Here is a 23,191-nt window from a genome sequence, read left to right on the forward strand (position 1 = left end):
AATAATCTAGAATGTGACAGACCGCAAGATAAAAATATGTATATCAATAAATTAATATGTTATGAACATTCGAAATTTTCGTTAAGAATTTTTTTTCTGTTAAAATTATCCTATGTTTTGTACTAAAAACAATTGTAATGCATGATTAAATAAAACTATCTTTAAATCAGAGGCTATTTCATTTTTAACATTTTTGACATATACGTACCAAATTTCAATAAACTTTATTGAGTTGTTTTTGAGATATCACACATTCCGTGAACCAATAACAGAGATATATTTATTCTACTGAAAATGCATCAAAAAAGAAAATTCATTACTCATTCGCTTATAAATATGTATACTTTCTAAATCCTTTTACGGAACTGATTGCTTAAAATGAGCAAACTGTAGTTGGGAAAATAGAAAGCTCATTTAACGATTTAGAAATTTATTTTCTAAGAATTTTATGGTAAAAATAGAATAAATCACTCACTACCGTTTTAAAATATCCGTATATCTGTTTCTGTTTTTATCCTTTATATATTCTTAAAATTGCCGTAACTATAGTTATATAGATTAAAAATGTATTAAAATCTAAAAAGTTCGGGCTTTATTTTTAGATCACAGAATAAAAAGCGAATTCTTCATTTCAAAGTTCTTTTTCAACATGGTAGGATACTTTAATTTCCCATCTTTAACCTTTATCCTACCTAACTGAAACCATAATAAATATTAAATTCCCCATCTTTATCTTTTATATACAAAGTGAAATTATTTTCATCAAAGAATTCAAATTCGATATTTTGTTGAATCTCCATGTTTAAATTTCCGTCATTCTATAAAAATAACTCCTAAAATTATGCCCGTTCGAAAAACAGATTGAATTAATCAAATGAAAGTATTGGTTGGTGCGCGAAAACTTGTTTGTGTATCAAATTCTAGACCAAATCAGTTAGCAGTCTGTCTGTCTTCTGGCTTGCATTTGAAAGCGATAACTCAGAAGCTAGACGAGTCTCAAAAATGCATTTTAATTTGAGATCGCTACAATAAATGTTCCGTTCTACACTACGTCCGTCGATAAGTGGAATCGATAGGTGCAACGAATTAAGGAAATGAAATTCGGCAAGAGGTCTTGAAAACAGAATTGAATATCTATACCAAATTTTGGTCCTAGTCAGCCAATAGGTAGGGACACTCTTCAAAAATGCATTTACTATTCTCTTTGCTATATGATAAAGCTAATTACAAAATCTAACATATTAACTCTGTCAATACTGACAGGCCCCAAACGTCCGTTTAGCTAACCAAAAACGGGCTCTCGGGACTCCAAAATGTCACTGCAAAATTTCGCCACCTTTTATTAAGTGTGATTGATTGAATACCCGAAATGGGTACTTTGTCCGTTAGAGACACTCGCCTAGAAAGGTTTGCAGGACAATGAGGTTTTATTATCATAATCAATTGATGTTCGAGCATGCATTTTCTTAGCTAAGTGGAGTCCACTTTTTTTTATGTCAACCCCTTAAGAGTATTATTGTCATTGCAACTTTGGAAAAGGGATTGGAAATGTATTGAAAGGAAAACCCAGGCGTTCTAATACTCTTAGGGGCATGAACTCGTATAATCTTAGAAATGAATGGGTTAATGATGGATACAAGAAAGTTGAGAGGAGAACAATCCCACTAGCTTAACGAGTTTTATCCTTCCTTTCCAATATAATTCATTCTATCAAATACCGTACTGCAGGATTCAGTCACTATTCCGACACTCGAACGCAAGCAGATCCTTATTTAATCCTACTACATGAGATCATTGCCAATTTTACTATATGATACAATTGTATAATTCGAAAATAAAATCTGTCCATTCTTTTTTTTTTTTTTTCAAAAATGAACATTAAATAACACCAGAAACTGATCAAGTGAACTCCTATAATAGAAACGATCCATTTTACCAGCATTTGATTCATTCAATGAAAGTTGATACTTCTGGAGGTCATAGAAAAAGGAAAGCAAATCGCTACTATGAAAGGCGATTCCTCGACCCCCAAAAAATAAACGACAACTTCAAGCTTGAAAGAAGACTTCATTGGAAAAGAGTTTCAAATTTCGGAGACAATAGAATTTAAGGTATTTTAGATTCAAGATAACGATTAGAAAATTAATTGGATATGAAGAATTTTTGTGAAGAAAAAAAATTCATGAAATAAGTTTGTTGAATTTTACTAAGCCAATTACATCAAAACCACACCGTTTCGTGTGACACTCTATTTCAATGTGGAATATTTTGTATCGGCAGAAACAACGTTTCTTTACTGCCTTCTTCTGTTTTTAACAGCCATTATTTTCCTTCTACTTTGTCGCTCTATTGAACGACCATTTGATATTTCTATTGATATAAAATTTTTGATATTTCTATTGATATAGAATTTTTGATATTTCTATTGATACAGATCGTTTGATATTTCTATTGATACAGATCGTTTGATATTTCTATTGATATAGAATTTTTGATATTTCTATTGATACAGATCGTTTGATATTTCTATTGATATAGAACGTTTGATATTTCTGTTGATACAGATCGTTTGATATTTCTATTGATATAGAATTTTTGATATTTCTATTGATATAGAACGTTTGATATTTCTGTTGATACAGATCGTTTGATATTTCTATTGATATAGAATTTTTGATATTGATATAGAATTTTTGATATTTCTATTGATATAGAATTTTTGATATTTCTATTGATATAGAATTTTTGATATTTCTATTGATATAGAATTTTTGATATTGATATAGAATTTTTGATATTTCTATTGATATAGAACGTTTGATATTTCTGTTGATACAGATCGTTTGATATTTCTATTGATATAGAATTTTTGATATTTCTATTGATATAGAACGTTTGAAATTTCTTTTGATATAAACCATTTAATATTTCTGTTGATATAAACCATTTGATATTTCTGTTGATATAAACCATTTGATATTTCTATTGATATAAACCATTTGATATTTCTGTTGATATAAACCATTTGATATTTCTGTTGATATAAACCATTTGATATTTCTATTGGTATAAACCATTTGATATTTCTATTGATATAAACCATTTGATATTTCTGTTGATATAAACCATTTGATATTTCTGTTGATATAAACCATTTGATATTTCTGTTGATATAAACCATTTGATATTTCTATTGGTATAAACCATTTGATATTTCTATTGATATAAACCATTTAATGATATAAACCATTCAATATTTCTGTTGATATAAACCGTTTGATATTGCAAGTGAATATAAACCGTCTGATATTTCTATTGATATAAACCATTTGACATTTCTATTGATCACAATCAATAGAAATATAATTTGGAGAGTAGAATGTGCATCGAAAAATTGATATCATAAATATGATTTTAACATCATTTTAATGCTTTTAAAATGTCTTTTTTAATATGCCAATATAAGCAAAAGGTCCACAAAAGTTCTTCTCTTCATTAACAGAGAAAAGGCAACTGCAATTTCCACAAACTTGGAGTTTAGATTAAATGACCATACGCTTCACGGTGAGATCGGTTACAGTGTCACCTGGCGGCAAATAAGGAAGTTATCATGAAAACGGTGCAAGCTATGAGAAAAAAGTCAATTACAAAATTGTAGAGCAGTTTTGATTTCGTACGAAAAAACGGCTAAGACACAATAATGCTCCGGATAAAAAGTGTTGAATGCGATTTGTTTCTTTGCTTGCGTTTCCGAACACTATTAAGCCAGAAAAAAACCTTAGAAATAAAATAGAATAATTTGTTATGAAAAGAAACTTTTATTTGCGGTGTTCGAAATACCCACCATTAACTACAATACAGATCTGGAATCTTTATCTATTTTTTTTTTTTTGAAATCGTTTTTTTTTTTAATAGATGATAAATGATTTTTTTTGTGTGATGTTACCAAGAGTTATTACGTCAGAAATTTGGAAAACCGATATTAAACAAACGTGTGCTTTGCTTTTTATTCTTAACACTATTTTGCTGAAGGTATCTTTTTGTAGTAAATCAAAGACACTCGACAATTCTGCAATATCTTGTACCATTTTTGGAACGCTAACTCCATTGTTTGCCACCAGGTGTCACTGTAACCAATCTCACGAAGTAGAGCTTGGCCACTTTCTTATATCTAGATACCAAGTTTGTGACAATTTTTGTCACCTTTCTCAAGTTATTGTAGAGTAAAAGGATTCAGTAGACAATTAGTAATAGCCTTTAACTGTCGTACGATTTTTATTTGAAACGTACCTTTTTACTTTTACGCATACGAAATATAGAGAAAGTAATTAATATATATGTCAAATATAGTATATAGAGAGTAATATATTCAAAAGACACATTTTTCATCATTATGTCTATATTGATCCAAGATAATTCAAAAAATACTTTAAGCTAGGCTGATGAACATTTGGTATACGCACCTTACCTTGTAAATTTATATCAAATTTTAAGTGAATTCCATTCAGATGAAACCTATCTGTCCAGTTGTGTGAATATAAGTTAACACAATAACTTAAAAAGGAAGAAAGCTAGATTGATAAAATTTGATAACGGATTTAACATTAAAAAAATGCAGATAAGATAAAATTTTAAAGCAAATCTGTCAAGGGGTTGACCATTTATAGAATGGTACTTTCACAAATCTGTCAACGTGATAGTTGAATGACTTAAATATTTGAAATTCAGAATGTCTTTCTCCGACTACAATGATAGTTCTGTGTCAAATTTGGATTTCAGTTGTTTGGAAAAAACTTGTCTAAAACATAAATTCGATTTTCGAGTACTATTGACGGCATAACTAGGGATCAATCGCCAAAAAACTCGTCAAAGATTCCGCGATATATTCAGTTAAAAGGTTAAACTGAAGCTAAAGATCAAGATTTCTTAACTATAATTGGACCATGCTATGCAAAACGTTGGCAATCTACACACAAAACCTGCAATTACCAAACTTTATATATATATATATATATATATATATATATATATATATATATATATATATTGATGGTAGAAATCTTAATCTCGAAGCGATTTTTTATTTACTTTTTAATATTCGTAACTTAAAAATTAAGCGAAGTTTTTGGATTTTTTCCTCACAATAACTTCTGTAAAATTGATACATTACCTTAAAATTAAATTCTTTTCAATCAATTTTTGCCATTTAACTAATTTTTTTTTTAATTTTTAATAAATTAAAAATATTTTAAGCTTATTTTACAATAACATACTTCATTGTTAAAGTGAAACTAAATCGTTTTTGTAACTGTTATTTTTACAAGTAGCATGGGATTCAGCATAAGGTACGTGGTTCATAAAATTTTATTGCACTTAAAATTCAAAATTTAACTTCAAAATTAGGCAAGGGCGAAATTTTTTTAAAATGTGCCCATTTTTAAACACTATGATATATTTGTATAAAAAAAGAACTATAAAAAAAATTATAGTACAATGAACAAAATGGTGTTAAGCTTTCAAAATATTACGAGTTGTATTTCTAACAAAAGTTGAAGTTTAAAAATATTTTGCCAGGGGAACCGGAAAGTTACGGCATAGATGGTTAGTTTTAATAATATAAAGAAAATTCCGTGTGTTATTTATGTTTCATATCTCTTCCTGAATAAATGCACCCAGTTCAATCGAATTTCGTATACTTATTTCATAAGACAAGAGAAAGAATACTGTCAACTTTTCAATTTATAAAAATTAGTTAAATATTTAGTTAATTTAATTAACTGATTTTAGTTAATTAACTAAATTAGTTAGTTAAAATAGTTAATAAAAATTAACTAAAAGTTTACCACTTTTCAATTTCTACTATTAGCTCACTCTCTCTCTATATATATTATTCAAATGTTCAATCTTAATAAAATACTTTTTATTCATCCACTCAAGTTCAAATACATTTTTTAAAACTTGTAGTGGATGACACTTGATGTTAATACAGTTTTTTTAATATTAATTAATTAATTAAATTTGTCCAGAAATTTCTATTTGGTCGCCAAGTTTGTCACCAATTTTGTAATCATTTAATGAAAAGTAACTAAAATTTAAAAAAAAAAATGTTGGTCTAAGTAGGAATTGACTTAAAAAATTTTGTTCTATATATGACTTGTTTTTCAGCAACTTAAGAAAAAATTATTCCAGGAAAAATACTTTTACGTATCTTAAAATTGAAAATTTTACCTTTTCAACGATACCAATTTCATTTCAGCGCATTTTTAACTTCAATTTTCATAAAGTTTTTTATATAAAGATAACGCAGACGATTTAAAAATTACTAAATTTATAAGTACTCATTTGCTAAGGGACGATAAGACTTTACCATTATTTCTATTATTTTATTTCAATAATATCTGTTGGCAAAACTTTATTGGGTTACATTGACAAAAATGTTTAATTGCTGATAATTAATAATGATTTAACGAATTAGCATAAGTCTCAAGTGCTCAAACATGAAGACAAGAAAAGTAAAACTTTTGTCAATAAAGGAAAATAATTGGCAACAGCAACTGCTTCAAGATATGATAGGCAAAGCCAATATATCGGGAACAGAAATTTTTTATAATTGTTTTAAAATGTTCATTAAAGCCTTTCTTATACTTCAGTAAAAGAAACAATGTTTGCAATACTCATATAGCAAATATTTATTACTTCAGAAGAAAATTAATTATCGGTGGCTTTTTAAAATCGTCTGACGCAAATGATATTTTACTTTCACTTTTTAAAAAAACTGAAGACGGTAAAGGCTTTTGCATTTTTACATTAAAAATATTTCCCTTGAAATTATTTTAATCCCAAACAATGTCATATCAATAGGTATTAAATAAAAATATCGTTTTATTTCAAACCTTTAGCAAAATGAATAATAAGCCTTATCAAAACAGCGAGTCTTGCATACAGAAATTGCTTATAAAAATTAATGCATAAAAAGTTTTGTTTATTTAAGTTGTTGCATAAAGAATATACCATTCCGATGCTGTAATTGAATGTTGTGTAAATAATTGTAAGAGCATGTGAAGTAATACAATAAAATCTCAACGGAAATGTATTTCAAAAACTGAGTTTATATGTAAAAAATAACAATTTTTTAAATAAATGACTTATTTAAATTAGATCAAACTGTTTATTTCATAAAACCTTAGTTTAATATAAGAATCGAATAGATTCATTCTAGTAAAAATAAATAATTAGAAACTGTACATCTAGCGCTATACAATCGTTTATAATGATTTGTTCGATTCCATTAACGAATTAACAAAATTTGAATATGCAACTGAAGTAAGAACAGATTTAAAAGACAAAAATATTTGCAGTATATAATCAATATTTCGGGAATCTTTCACTGTTTTTATGAATTGAAATCATAATGATAGCGTCAAATAAAATGTTCCATTGAATGAGTCGACAGATTTGAAACTAATAAGTTAAATAAAATTTATCGATATTATTCATATGCCTTTTATGGAATTTACATTACAATGATTTTTATTTGAACTTCAATTAAGATTAACCCTTTGCGCTCGTACGTCACATCTCAGGAACCATTCAAGACGGTTTATCATTTTGATATTTTATTTATATATACGTAATGATATTTTTAAATCTATTTTAAATTTAATTAATTTCCTAATTTTTATCTTAACTTCATTCTAAAATGATCTCTTATTTCTTGATCCAATTCACCCTTTCTATTTGATTAATCCTATACGAACGCTCTGAAACTGCTTTAACCCCTTCTAGGGCCGTGGGAAGTATGCTTCCCACCAAATTTATCAATCTTTGTATGAAATTTTGTAGGTTGACATGAGTTCTGACAAATATTTTTTAGAAAGACAGAAATTTAGATGCTTCAGTTCTTTATCTCAATCAAAATGATGTGTTTTGATTTGTTACTTAATTATTAATTAACCAAATTAATTAATGAATCAAATTAAATGTATCTAATAAGCTAAATGAATCCCTTTTCTAATTCTAATTTCAAACCTAAAAATATTTTAACATATGACTAGAAAAAAATGGCCATTTAAAGGGTTAATCAGCAGATTCTCACGCTCCAAATGAAGGAATAAAAATCCTCAATTCCCTTACTTAAATCTACACGTGGCAAAGAAATCCCTATCAGAATCTCATAGTATAAAATCACTGGGGAAAAAATTTCGGTCCCTTTAGCTCTTGTATAGTTTGGGAGCAGGACGACGCCAGTTTCATCATCGCTTCTTGTATATAAATTATACCTCCCGGGATGGAATAAATAGAGCTTAAAAATTCAAAAGTTTCTTCTATCTTCAGCCACGCAACTGCTTAAAAAAATTATGTTTATATACATATTAAATTTTGATTGTTAAAAATACCTATTGATTTGTAAGATGGTGATTAATTTTTCAGGGGATTCCACTTAAAATAATTATATACTTTTATTTTTCAAAGCGAAATAAGTAAATAATTAAGCATTAAATTACTTTTCTAAGTGCAAAGGGTTGAACGGAGAACAATTTTTAATCAAAATGTGTATTGTATAGTAGAATTTAATTCGATAACAAATAGAACTTTGAAAAATGAAAGGTTAATTTTTTTTCTAATTAAAATATTCCTACTTATGAATAATTATGAATGGTTAAAGGTGGAGTGACAGAGAAAGAAGGAGTCAAAATAAAACAAGACAACGATGTAACTCTTCACAAAACATTTTAATCACTTTGACATGAATGACAATGTGAATGTGTGCTTCATAATTTGGCGAAGGACAATAAACAACAATAACATGGAGTCACACTAAAATGTAAAAGCTTCATATTTCAAAAGAAAAAAAGAATCCACAATACTCTTTTACATGTGTTTTTGTATGAACCACTCGTATTTTTAGAATATATATATATGTCTCATAATAATTTTACAAATCTCTTCCTCAAAGAAGCCATTAATTTTTCAAAAACACACACAGCACGAATTTCCCTTTGGGAGCTTGTTGCAGGCAGCACGTTCAAATTCTTATAGGACACACAACTTTTAAATACTCTTATAATATGTCTCTCATTCGCATCTCAGTATCTTTAAATCCGAAAATACACTGTTCAAAATATAATATCTACATCCCCGTTGTGATAATCCACACCGTAACGCATTATATCTAAACTATCCATCTGTGGCGTTACGGGTTCTAGTATCTTCGTCTTTACTCTATTTTATTTTACAATATAAAGCTCATTCTCCAAAGTTTTTCATCAGTTTCATGCGTACAGGACCGCACTCAGAATGATTTATATGGGTATGCTCTTTCTTTAGATGACTTTGGCAGATGTGCGAGTTGTAATTTTGTAAATAATATTTTGTGCGTGTTTTAAAATTAAAATAAACTTCTTTTTTCGTGAATATCATTAAACTTTTATTTAATAATAAACACATTTCATGCCTTTTAATACATATAGTTAATCAATAATAATTAGATTATTATAAATAGTTGTTGCGTTGTCTGCAATTAATATCTAGAAATATTATGGTACAAAATTCATTGAAAATTAGATATAATATTTATAAAAAAAACGTAATTAAAAATGGAATTTTGATTTTATTTACGTATTATATTAAAGTAAATTTTTAAAATGCAAAAAATATACTTACTAAAAATATTAAATATCTGATTTAATAACAGCAATTTATTATTTAATAAATAGTTAATTCAATTATAACGTTAACGAATACTTAAAGAGTAATGAAGCCTTCATTAATAAAACAAATATAGTTTATTTCAATAACAATCTAATAAATCCATTACTTCTTAAATAGTGGTTTCTTTTTTTTTTTTTTTTTTTTTTTGATTAGATAAAAGATACATAATGAAATAAATTTTGATTGTATTCACTCAGAATAAGATGAATAATCAACAAAAACGTACAGCAGAGTATCGCACGTACACGGCCACCACATCATCTGAAGAGCAAGTTCAGTCTACCCTATTAGTTCTTCGCAGTACACAATTTTAAGTCACATGAAGTTGCACCAAAACATAATATGTACGATATGCATACGCTTCAAGCGGTTCGTTTTTAAGTGACTTTAAATTGGCGTGACTTAGCGTATAAATAAAATCTTTGTATTCGAGACATAACACACACTCCATCTCTTCGAACAGGGGATTCAAGTCCGCGCCACGGAATCGAGTGCAGGCGATTTAACGTCACATGAAAACAAACCGAGTGTGGACGTTGATTTGAGTAGAATAAAACAAGCTCACATGAAATATTACATCAAATAGCTCTACATCAACATGCAAGTACAATAAACCTCTTAGATTCTATAGATAACAGAGACAGGATGCATTTTATTAAAAACTTATATTTTGATTTCAGCCAACTCAGGAGCTGTTCACAAATCAACAACTTTTGATTTTGTATTGCTACTTTTTTCTTTTGATTTAAATAATAAAGAGAAAAAATTGCACCCTACACATATACTGGATTTTTTTTTTTTTTTTGATATTCACGCTTCTAAAAAATAAAACACAAAGTAACTGCCGTAAAACATTCGAGATAATCTGCTCTAAAAGTAAGACAACATAACAATGAAAAAAATTCTCATCACTGAACAATGAACAAAAGCATGACGAATGGGATTTTTTTTTTGATTGACAATTTCAACTCATTAGGAAATAGCACTCTTTTTTTTCTTTCTGGTTAGCCCAAAAATATTATACATCTAGTTCTAAAATTATTAATACATTTTACTTTATATCAATATAGCATTCATATGATATAGCACCTTGTATGGACCGTAAAACAATGACGATCCAATTCGAAATCACAATTTGTAATTTTTTCCATAAATAGTTAGATTAGGCACATATGATTGGAATAGTGAAATAAATGTGTATTTAAATATGCTGAATGTTAACTAATGTCTCATGGTTAAAAATTGCTAAACCTAACATCTTTACTGAAACAGGGGGAAATAAAAAAGCACAATAATGCTCAATAAAATGATGCTGACATAAAAACATTAGAAAAAAAAACACATAATGGAACTTAAATAATAATTTTAAAAAATCAGATTTTTATCATAATATAAGTAAGCAGAATATTATTAAAAAAATCAAATGTAAAATATTTGTAAAAAAAATGTTATCCCTGAAAAATTGTCACTCATTATTAAATCAATTTCAACAACAACAACAAAAAAGTAGAATACATTTTTTATGGTAATAATAAACTTATTTCAATTGAGGAAATATATAATTTTTAATAAATTTATTATTGTACTGAAAAAAAATGCATTTACTTACTGCATTTGCAAAAATGTTGGAAATAATGATATTTATATGAAATAAAATACATATTTTTTAAATATTTCTTTTGGAAATTTATAGCAACGTTTCAGTTATTTATTTTTAATTTTTAGGTGTTTTAAAAATGAGATATTTGAATTAAAACCAAAATTTAACTAAATTGTCTAAACAACAGGTAGATAAGAGTGACAAATATTCAGGGTATGTAAAAGCCATTTAATTTAATTAAAACTATAGAATATCAGAAAATATTAATAATTTTTTATTCCAATTTTTATTGTCTATTTTATTAAGAAAAAAATTGTTAGGATTAAAATGCTTTCCATAACAAATAAAAAAATGTTAAAAAATTTGCAATTTTTCAATATGTTTTGTTTAATTTATATAATAAGAACAATACATTCCCTTATAAATTATATCAGGGGAATAATGTTATATATATATATTATAAACATTTAAGAAGTAGGGCTAAGCTTTTACTAAACTATTGTTGAAACATCAGTTTTAATTTTCTACCAACTGACATCGCTGTAATAACAAACTAACATATTGCCACCAATTTCCAGCCTGCTTAAAAGTTATGGCACATATAAAAATAAAGAAAAGTTCATAACGTAACGTCATTTTTTTTCCTTACTAGCTTGCCAACATTCTATTATAAATCACTTGTGTAAAATTACAGCCCAAAAATATAACTATTTAATAAGCAACCATTTGAATGTTTATGGGAGAAATAACTAACATATAACTATTGGACATTTGAAACAATTTATGTAATGTTAAATAAGAATGATATAAGATGTTGTAGATTTTTGGATTAAAGAAAGTTTTTATGCATATCACATTTGAAATGTTCGCACCACGGCAAAGACTAATTGCAAAGTTAAAACTTTCTTCAATGCAAGGATTTAAAATGCTTTAAAAATTTTTAACATCAGAAAACAACTGCTTTATTAATAGCTCCTTAAAAACTGTACTTTAAAATCAATATCTTTTTATTAATATTTTGAAGTTTCTCGAAAATTGAAAATATTCTATGCTAACAACCACTGTTCCCAATAAATTTCTGTGTAGGTTTGTAAGAATTATAAATATGACAAATGCTTAATTAATAAATGATATAAAAACAAATCACATTAACAGTCCCAATCTTAGTCTGTTTGTGAAATTAAATATCTGCTTAGCAAATTTCAATCACAATGGATTTAAAAAGATACATAAATTAAAAATTCAGCTAATAAAACTAATTGTGGACAGACAAGATCTGACAAGAGCATGACTTGTGTAAAATTCAGTAATTTCTTTCAGTACAGTAAAGCTCTAGTAATATAAATTTCCTTTTTATAAAACCTCAATATATTATTATTTAAAAACAAAATTTGAAATGCATCACAAATCAAAACATTATGGTTGGATCTACCAGATATCTGACTATTAGAGATATGCCAAAATTACTAGAAGAGGGAGAAAAAAGCGTTTTCCACTATTTAAATTTTTCACTAACATTCTACACAAGTATAATAGTTCAAACTAGCTTACTAGGAAAAAAACACACTTTGTCTGCACTGCAAAACAGATGATAAAAGTAAGTGGCATTGTTTCTTGGAAAACTTGAGCTATGATTCCAAATAATGGGCGGGGGGAAGGGGGGCTATCTTACTTTTTCTACATAACCAGTTTGTAGTTTCATACATACATACATATATATATATAGACAGATATAGATATATTTATTTTATATTTATATATATTTACAAAACAGCAGTTTACTCATGAAAACATTTAAGCTTCAGCAAAATTTTCAGTCGTAAATATATGAATATAGTCTTTTGAAAAACTGCACTTTTATGTGCTATAACAACAACTAGAGGGAAAGAAAGAGAGAGAGAGAGAGAGAAGAAGAAAAAAAAAAGGAAAAACAAAAAAATATTTTGTACATTTTCTTTCCTTGGTAAACACAAACACTGCAAAGGAAAATGTCCATCCACGCAGGGGGGAGTAAGAGAAATGTTCTTCCTACAAAGTCTTTGGGATATGTCCCAAGTTGTTGAGAGCTGTCTGCCCTCTCTCAAAGTGATAAAATACAAAATGAAAACAAAAAACTAATGTTTTGAAATATGGCAAAAAAAAAGTGCACACACTGTTAAATATTTTCCTCTCTATTTAGTTATTATGACATATTCTCCTCTGAAACATAAAAGAACCCCTTCTTCAAATAAAATGTAGTAAACAGTTTAAAACACAAAACATCCATTTAGAAAAGATGAAATGTTAAGAATTTTATTCAATCGTGAACTATTTTAAGACATCAGTGTCTCATAAATACAGAACTTCAAAAAGCGATCACTAAATTTAAACGAATGATAAAATATCCATTAAAGAATGAAAGGATTCTACTTCTTTTTTTTTTTTTTTTTTTTTCAAATAATCCCTCTTTTTATACTTACCAATTTAAAGATTATAGAATGATTAAAATTTTAAAATAGTTTAGAACATCCTATTATGGAATTGATCATTTTTGTCTCTCGGTATATTAGAAATTATGGACTGCCTTTCTTTTTAAGCAGTTTATTTAATTAATCATTCTTTATATTATTTCACCATAAAGCATTAAAGATGCAAAACTCTGTTTCTTAAAAGTACTAAAGATCATTAAAAGACTAGCAACATCAACAATGGTAAAAATCAATACCATCCAAGTAAGCAAAATTTAGGCGGAATCCTCAACGCATGTATCTTAAAAATAGCCCACAACACGAAAATGAGATTCTTAACATTTCAGTAATTTCTTCTGGTAACCCGATGAAGGAATGGTAAGTGTCTGCATACCATTTCCTTTTATTTGTCAATATATCCTCTACAAAACCCAAAGGTCTATCCAACGTCACCTCTCAGAGAGATACATTGCCCTTTTCAATGCACCCATGATCTTGTAGTGGTGATTGCAGCCTGGTGGTGCTGCGAGTTCGCCGATGATCCATTCATGGCCGATGGATCAAAGTTGAAGTCCAGGTTACCATCCACACTGAGTTCATGACGAATCACCTGATCCACGTCACACTCTAGGCCACCGGGGAGTGGCTCGAAGTCCAGATCCTGTGGAAAAGGATTATACATGAGGTGACTGCTCACATGACTTGCTGTATTAACCAAAGATGTGGCATGCTGTTGCTGGTGATGGGGCGGCGGCTGCTGTTGTTGGTGGTTCATCATGTGCTGATGATACGAGGGTATAGGATTTTGTTGCGGGGCAGAACATGCAGCAAGAAGTGGTGACAATCGCTCCTCTTTTATTTCTTTGTACATAGATTGTTGCTGTGGTGGTGGTTGCTGCTGTGGAAGTTGCTGGGGTGCACTTCTCATTATGGGCTCCACACTGTCCATGAAGGATACCTGTCTGTGATACATTCCATCCATTTGTGAAGAGGCAGACATCGTGTGTGGATGGTTGCTGCCAATGCTTTGGAGGCGGGTCAAAAACCTACCATTACCTGTCTCAATTACCTGAAAAAAAAACACATTATTTTATTAATATTTTCATTTTACATTAGTTTTAACAAATACATTCTTGTGCGAACAAATCTGCATAATGCTGAATCGAAGTAAATATCAAAATTCTAGATTAGCACCAAAGAACCAAAAATCTACCAAATATATGCCATATTATCAAATGTCATCAAGTATATGTCACATATCGTTGTTTGAAATTTGCTCTTAAATCATTAAATCTTGTAAATCTCATGTCAAACTCCCTTTTTTATGAGAGGGGGGAAAGCTAGTATGTTAAAGCTTCCTGCTTTTGATATAAAAGTATCGTGCGCATTACGGTATTATAAGGAGTGATGTACAAAAAGTAGGTATATATTTTCTGTCATTAAAATTAAAATTAACCTATGATGCATTAAATCACATTAATTTAGTTTTTAAAATAATTCAATAGACAATTTTATTTATAAAACAAAAAGCTTTAATTATTATATTATTACAAATTGGTCTTTAATTCATCACATGAATCTGGCTTCATCAATTTACGCTGCTTTCATCGATTCAAATCGAATGCAGATTTCTAAATATGTTACATTGAGAAGAATATAATATTTGCCTGACGTTTTGCAGAATTTAGGAAACATATCCAATATTATTTTTAGATCTTTTAGAACTTAATGCAATTATAGCATTCATAATATTCCAAAGACATGGAGATAAGAGATTTCATTATAAGTGAACGCCTTAAGAGTGGTCCTTTAAAAAAAGTAAAACAGTTTTCTTTAAATAAAGATTGGTCATCACATATGACCATTTTCAAATGAGATTGGTCATCAGAAGAGACCTTACCTGTTGCTGAGGTGGAGAAGGCCTCTTGGCCATAGCACCAAGTGGATCAGGACTAGCCTGTTGCTGGTAGGAAGGTGGATGGTACTCCGGTGCCGTGCGCCCCACACTTCCATTGCTGCCATATTGAGGAGAATAAGCAAGAGTATAGCTCCCGCCCGATCCTAGCTGCTGTTGTGGGGGTCGTCCATTGGAGATTGGCTTCACGGCGCAGTCAGTGAGATGGGCAAAACCGCCATCAGGATCCCCGCCCGTTCCGTTGCGCAATTTCATCGACTCTGCCAGAGATTTGACCAGATGGTCAGTGGTGAACCTGAAAGAAGAATGCATAACATTATTTGATATTTATTCATTATTTTATTGGCACACTTATATGATTCTCAAAACAAAAATATGAATAAGGTATATATTTTTTTCATTGGACATTAAAATTAGAAATATACCAACTACAAAAATTGGGAAACTACTTTTTAAAACATTACACACGGTGTTTATTGGATAACTCGACTGAATTTCACTATCATTCCTGCGTTTTATGCAAACAAAAGAATTAACTTGTTTTCTTAAATTTTTTAGGACTATAACAATCTGAATATCCCCATTCTGTGACTTCGCAAACAGGATAAAATTCTAATTACTCCTCAGAAGCTTAAAATCTGTGCGTCTTTTTTGTTCAGAAAGTTACTTTCACAACAGCCTGGATATGTTAATCAGACATTTTCTAACAGCAGGGCAGGGTTTCTACAGGGAAGGAGAGGTAAAATCCATTGTACAGGATTATAAACCAATCGAATTGTGATGAATAGTATCAAAACTTGGAAAAAGTATAAACCTTCAATTTTATTGTTTCAAATTTTTGAGTTGACTATCTAAAACAAGTCACAATATTTGTTCATGAATATCGGATTAGCATTTGAAAAAATGCATATATCAATATTTTGTCAGACTAAACTCTCAACTGTCCTGTTTAAAAAAAAGAAAATGGCACATCTAATAATGCAATCAAATAGGAATGCTTTTCTTACCTGTCCATGGCACTGCCAGTCGATGCAGCATTCGGCTCATAAGTCATGTGAGGTAACTCCGAGTTCCAAGGGATGGGTGACAGTGGGGGCAGGTCCCCATCGTGCATGTCCGACTCGACCGCAGGTATAGGCGAAAGCCTACCGCCTCCGCATGAGCTGGCGTTGGAGGATGCCCTGGGACGGAAATCTGGGCTCAGCTGGAATCCGTGGTGCACGGGGCTGTCCGGAAAGAGGTCCTGTCCCTCGGAGACGGAAGAGCTCGGGCTTGGTGTAGCCCCATTGCGGAGGGCTTCCACCTTCTTCTTGACGCGGCCACGCTTTTTCTCGTACTTCTGTGTCTCCATGCTGGTGGCCCTGCGGCGAGCTGCCTTGCCCGGTTTGGCGTCGGGATTGATCATCCACCAAGAGCTCTTGCCCGTGCCCTCATTCTGGACGCGCATGAAGCGGTTGTGGAGGGACAGATTGTGACGGATTGAATTCTGAAAAAAAGAAGCAGAGTTGAGTTGCATGAAATACATAAGGACAGATGAAAAATTACGAAAATAAGAACTAAACAATTTGCTTGTTGATTATGTACTCGCTCTTCTGAAAATATATTTTGTGAATAAATTGGAATTGTGGGAAAATGTCAGTAGGGATGTATTGCTTCATTTCCTTGTCTTGTGAAGTGAAACAGCGTAACTGAGCACAACACATATCTAAAGAATATTCTTTACAAATGTAACGATAAATTAGGAAAAATTAGTTAATACATATGATTATTAAAAAGTCTCTCCCCCCCCCCAACATATCCATAGCAGCAATAGTCTCTATTTTGCTATAAGGCTGATTTCTTCACAATATGAACAGTATACTTGCCAACCTTTCGTCAATTCTGAAGAAGGACCGTTTGAAAGAATTTCTTTAACTATAATACGCAGCTATGAAATTGCAAATTAAAAATATTTAATTTCAGATTTAAATAAAGCTGCAAATGTAAGTTTGGGATCCAAAATCACTCTCCAATATATTTAACTGCCTTGTCCCTAAGAATGTCTCTCATAACACTAATTTACTTCTTAAAGTACGAGGACTGATATTTTTAAATGCATTTTTATTTTCTGGTCTAATAATGAACCGACAATGAAATTCAATAATACCTGCATATCATTATGAAATTTTTGTTACCCAAAACGTGAGTAATGTTTATCTTCAAATATATAAGTCTACTTTTCGAATTATTTTAATTATCCATTTATATACACTCACTAAAGTACAGAGGACTAATGTGAGCTTTGCAGAATGCGATATATATTAATGTTTCAAACATGATTAAGTTCAAAACTTAACTCTTGATAAAAGAGAGTTTTCATCAATACAGTAACCTCACAGTAATCGGTAGATATTAATCTAGAAGACTGCCTGGTCTACGACTGTATTGGAATAGTTAAGGTTTAATTAAAAATGCAATTTAACTCATTCAAAGTGCTTATAGCATACAATATAGAAAATTGTAAATAAAACATTTTATTTATAAAAAAATTACAATATTTAATTTTAATTTTGAGTACCAAACTAATATTTATGGCCTCTCGTTACTGCTATTGCTATGCACTGACATGTTTTCCATTTACCACTCTGTAAACGTCTTTTAGTGAAGGATTCTCCAAGTGCCATATTACGGACAGACAAGTGAAATTGTGTAAATAAATAAATAAAATAAAAAACTGAAAATGGACACAAAATTAATTTATTCTTGAAACATATGGCTATCTAGGACAGGAAATCCCCCCCCCCCCCATAAATACCTATTCATAAAGTTGACAAACGAACGACCCGACAATGTATCTCACTGCCAAAGGGGGTTACTGTGTAGGAGGACAGCCTACATCTTTCAGCAAACAGCGAGTTCTACAAGTTAAAAAAGAATGTTCCTAAAGTACCTTCTCTCTCATAAAACAAACCCCTTCACGCAAATGAAAAACTTTTCACCATCGATCAAGACACCGGGGCCTGCATCGAACAGGTCAGTAATGAGGCTATTGCGTGAGCAATGGTCATTGCAGTGTTTGCCATTCCTTTTCTCCCTTTCCACTGACCATATGCGTGAGTGTCCCTCTCGAAGACATTTCCCATCCTTTATTAAATACTATGGCGTCCTGTGCGCGGGGGTATGATAGTTGAGATGTTCTGGTTCCTGACAGATATGAAGAAAATAATGAAATACTCTCTATAAAAATAAAGGAAGAAACTACAAATATTTTTCGGCAAGTGGGAGAAAGATTTTATTAAAGGTCACAGACACGTGTCATGAAAAAGTTGCCGTTTCAATGCCACACGAGTAGAGGTCGTTCTTGAAAAGAATAATGGAATATTTATTAACGTGTCATCTGTTTGAAGCGGTACTCAAATTGCTGATAAATAACTCTTTTGGTATCAATCGTTTCTTTATAGCAGTAGTAAAATTTAATTTACAGCGGTGATGTAATTCGGGGGCAGTCTAAGAACATTTGGCAAATCATATTGCTTGTAAATGCGAATTTTTAACACTTACATTATTCAAATATTTTATTACATCTGTTCAAGAATTAAAATATACAATCCTGAAGTTCCACTTTTCGAATTTCACTTATTCACTCGTTCTTTTTGATTAAAATTTGGTTGGTCTTGGTTGGAATAATTTTTTAAAAAGCTTTTCAATAAAATATCTACCTTGATAATACAACTTAACATAAAATTTTCGGAATTGTAGATATGAATTTCCGCAAGGAATTCCAAAAACCGAATTCATCAACAATCTAAAAGGTATAAGCCACGATCGTTTCATTTTATGGGGCCATAACTCTACTCGCATTTCGGTATTTGAAGGGTAAGTGCCAGTGTATGCGGACAAGTGCAGTTAACTATTTTATTGATTGAAAAATATAACTGTCTTAAATGAGTGAGTGAGTTTTGCGTTTCGTTCAACAGTTTATTAGTTATCAGCTAATCAGTTTTAATGCAACGATTTCGTATAGTTCCTTTATTCGAACAAGTGATGACGCTGAAAAGCCGTTCTTTGGTGAAAATATTCTTAATTTCTGAATTTTCAATATTCTTTCACTGCTTTATTCAATATTCTAGATTTCTTAGCAAAATTCCTTATAAAGCTAAGTTTTTTTTTTTCTCCCTATTGCGAGTTTTGTTTCTATTTTTATTTTCGGAGAACTTGCATTCATTTTTAGGGCTACATACTGTAGATTTTAATGCTTATTGTAACTTTAAATGTTAACTTTCAAAATTAGGAAACAAGGTAAAATCTTAAGAAAAACCTTATAAATAAAATTCTAATGTATTTTTGTTCAAATTTAGTATTATAATAGCAATTTTAGCAATATAAAAAAAAAACCAACTAGTTTATTTAAAATTATTTTATTTTGTTTTTAATGCTTTATAATGCAAAATGAAATTGAAAATTTCAGATTATTTATCAGTATTTCAATATTTAAAGATACGATAGAAATATATCTTATTTCACAATTCGGTCACTGCACAATATACACTGGTGGACAAAATTAAGACATGGAAGACATTTTCCCAAATATCTCAAAAAATACTGAATATAAATAAATGAAATTTCGTATGGATATAGCTTATACCATGATAATAAAGTATGCAAAACAAAAATGAAAGTGCCATTCACTGGCAAGACCTATTGCCAATAAATCCAATGTAGTCTGAACTTAAGGATAAAAGATGACAATAAAAGTGAGGCTTGTACAGTGTGTGTTGCCTCTAGTATGGTGTATGGTCACCACTGACAGACAGACAGATTGCACAACGAGTATGCATGCTGTTAATAAGGGAGTTAAGGAGGGGTTGTGGAAGACCCTCCCATTCTTCCACCAGAGCAATTTTTAACTCTAGAATGGTTCTGGGGGGAGGTTGGCGCATCGCAATAACTCTCCCAAGAGCATCCCAAGCATGTTCAATAGGATTCAGGTCAAGGGATGTGGCTGGCCAATCCATTCGTTAAATGTCCTCACTTTCCAGATACTCATCAACCATGAGAGCCCTATGTGGTCGCGCATTGTCGTCCATAAAGATGAACTCAGGGCCAACAGCGCCCCTGAAAAGAGGCACATAGGGCTCTAGGACCTCCTGCCTGTACCTTTGGGCATTCACGGAACCATTGTCAAACACATGGAGCGGTGTGCGGGTATCTTGCATGATCCCTGCTCAAACCATGAGTCCTCCACCAGCATAATGGTCCCTTTCGATAGTGTTGCTGGGATGGTATCGGGTTCCAGGTTCTCTCCATATCAATAACTGTCCAGAATCAGGTTGTAGACTGAATCTGGACTCATCGGTGAAGAGAACATTAGCCCATTGAAGCTGTGTCCAATTCTGATGTTGTCTGCACCATTCTGCACGCGCTCTTTTGTGGGAATGAGTGAGTGGGATGCAAATAGCGGGCTTCCTGGCATACAATCCTCTTTCATGGAGTCTTCTGGAAACTGTCTTATTCGAAATTGATGTTCCTGTAGCAGCCGCGAGGTCCCTAGACAATTGAGTGGCTGTAGCCGTCCTCTGGCGCTTAGCTGAAATGAACAAATACCGGTCTTTATTGGCCGTTTTAGCCCTCGGGCGACCTTGTCTTGGTTGTCTGCATACTGCCCGCTAATTTTAAACTGATTCCACAAAGTGGAAATGACGCTTGGTGTTATATCCAATTCCCTAGCAACCTGAGCTTGGGACTGGCATGCCTCAAGTATACCCACAATTCTCCACCTCATACCGTCGTCTAAACGATGATGTTCACTCATTTCACCTAAAAACCAGCAAGAAACAACACGATTATTAAAAAAATGCACTAAAATCTGCAACTGTATTGAAGAGTGGAATGAGATGAACAGCTCGATGCGGACTTTTATACCTCCTGCTGGCTTAACAACGCCCACAAGAATACGTAAACTTATCTCAGGGCCAATAGCGCTACAGTGACCATATATGGCAATCAACTGTCCAGGTTTTGTGCAGTATTTTTAGAGAAATGTGCAAAAATGCTTTCCATCTCTTAATTTTGTCCACCAGTGTATTTCTGAAGTCATCTATCTATTTGCAAGCTTTTGAGTGAATCATATGATAAAAGTACTAAATTAAAAGATTTTCGCTTCTTATTCCTTTTATACCAAATAAATTGCTTTAAATTTTCATATCTGTCAGATTTTTCATAAGTGTCTTCGCAATACATTTTATGCAAATATTTAAAAATATAAATTTTTTACAACAATAAAAAAGTTCCTCTCGACAAGTTGAAAGGCAAAAGTAGATTCCCTAACATCTAATTTACTATCTGGCAACATTAATCGTTGATGTAAGAAACAGTCAAAATTAGGGCTTGAAAATTGCGTTATAGCTCTTAAATTCTGAGATATAGCAGTTAATAAGGTGCTAATTTGGCTAACTGGATTTATTTTTCTATCTTCAATATTGATAAAGTTACAGTAAAATGAACATTTCAACCCCCACCATTACCATCCCTTTTAACAAGATGGGCCATTTACGAACTCGTCCGAATTTTTATATTTTTTAACAACATATTTCAAGTCAGTTAAAATCCAAACAAAATTGCTCTAGTTATCCTCTATCACAAAATAACGTAGGCAAAGCGTTATACGCATATTATATATATACATAAACTTTTGGACGATGGGTTGTTTTGAGTTTTAGGGAAAATGGTAGGTGAAGAACTGGAGAAACTTTCCCGGAGTCTTGTCATGAGAACCATGGCTAAGAGGGAGTCTTCATATAGGAATCTACCTATAGGAACATATCTTAAACGTAGTCACACAAAAGCATAGTTGTGAGACTATATCTACAGATTGCCTCATCGTGGCGGGACGGTATCCTGGGTCGGAATGGGTGAAGTACGTCGGGAGCTTGCTCCTGGTAGGGTCACCCACGGCGTGAAGACCATTCCACTATGCCCAGCTAAAATCTGCAGGCGAAGGAGCTAAGACAGTCTTTTACTTCCTGGTGCTCCAGACTTTCGTCTCACAGAAACTGCACTTCCCTGCCCATGAATCGGTTAACAATGATTGTATAGGGCCAATAAGCCGGGTCAGTCCTTAATTCTTCCTTGTGATAGAAAAACCAATACTTGTCTGTTGCACCTAGCCAGTGGCCACCTTTAATGTCTTTTCTTTTCTCGGTGTGAAAAATCTTACCCTCGTTGCCCGAAATGACGCCAACATCAGGTTTCTGCTGAACATATTCCAGACTGTTAGAGACTTCTTTGAGGAGAAATTTATTCTTCTCCCTTCATTGTTTTTGACTTCCTTCTTGCCAATGGAATTTTGGTTTTGGTCTGACTAAGTCAGGCCATGGAGATTACAACAACAACATGCGACTACATTCATAATAGTTAGTGTACATAATAGTTAGGTTGCATATTAAAATAAATTTAGGCCGGATTTCGGCCCACACCACACTTTTTATTTACAAAAAAAAAAAAAAAAAAATTCTTCTGATGCAGCAGTTGATAATCAGG

At 31.2% G+C, this 23,191-nt stretch overlaps 1 protein-coding gene across 1 annotated transcript in view; it reads right to left on the reverse strand.

Annotated features, from left to right (window-relative positions):
- Positions 1-8,713: 8,713 nt before the first annotated feature.
- Positions 8,714-23,191, reverse strand: part of LOC129981514 (forkhead box protein O-like) — a 161,151-nt gene continuing 146,673 nt past the window's right edge. Inside the window, exons 2-4 of the mRNA XM_056092375.1 lie at positions 16,681-17,159; positions 15,659-15,968; positions 8,714-14,827 (exon numbers count right to left, since the gene is read on the reverse strand). Of these exons, the coding sequence (XP_055948350.1) occupies positions 14,237-14,827; positions 15,659-15,968; positions 16,681-17,159 (1,380 nt within the window). The 3' untranslated portion in view covers positions 8,714-14,236. The remainder of the gene's footprint in view (positions 14,828-15,658; positions 15,969-16,680; positions 17,160-23,191) is intronic.

Source organism: Argiope bruennichi, chromosome 1 (genome assembly GCF_947563725.1).
Source record: "Argiope bruennichi chromosome 1, qqArgBrue1.1, whole genome shotgun sequence".
Classification (NCBI taxonomy): domain Eukaryota; kingdom Metazoa; phylum Arthropoda; class Arachnida; order Araneae; family Araneidae; genus Argiope; species Argiope bruennichi.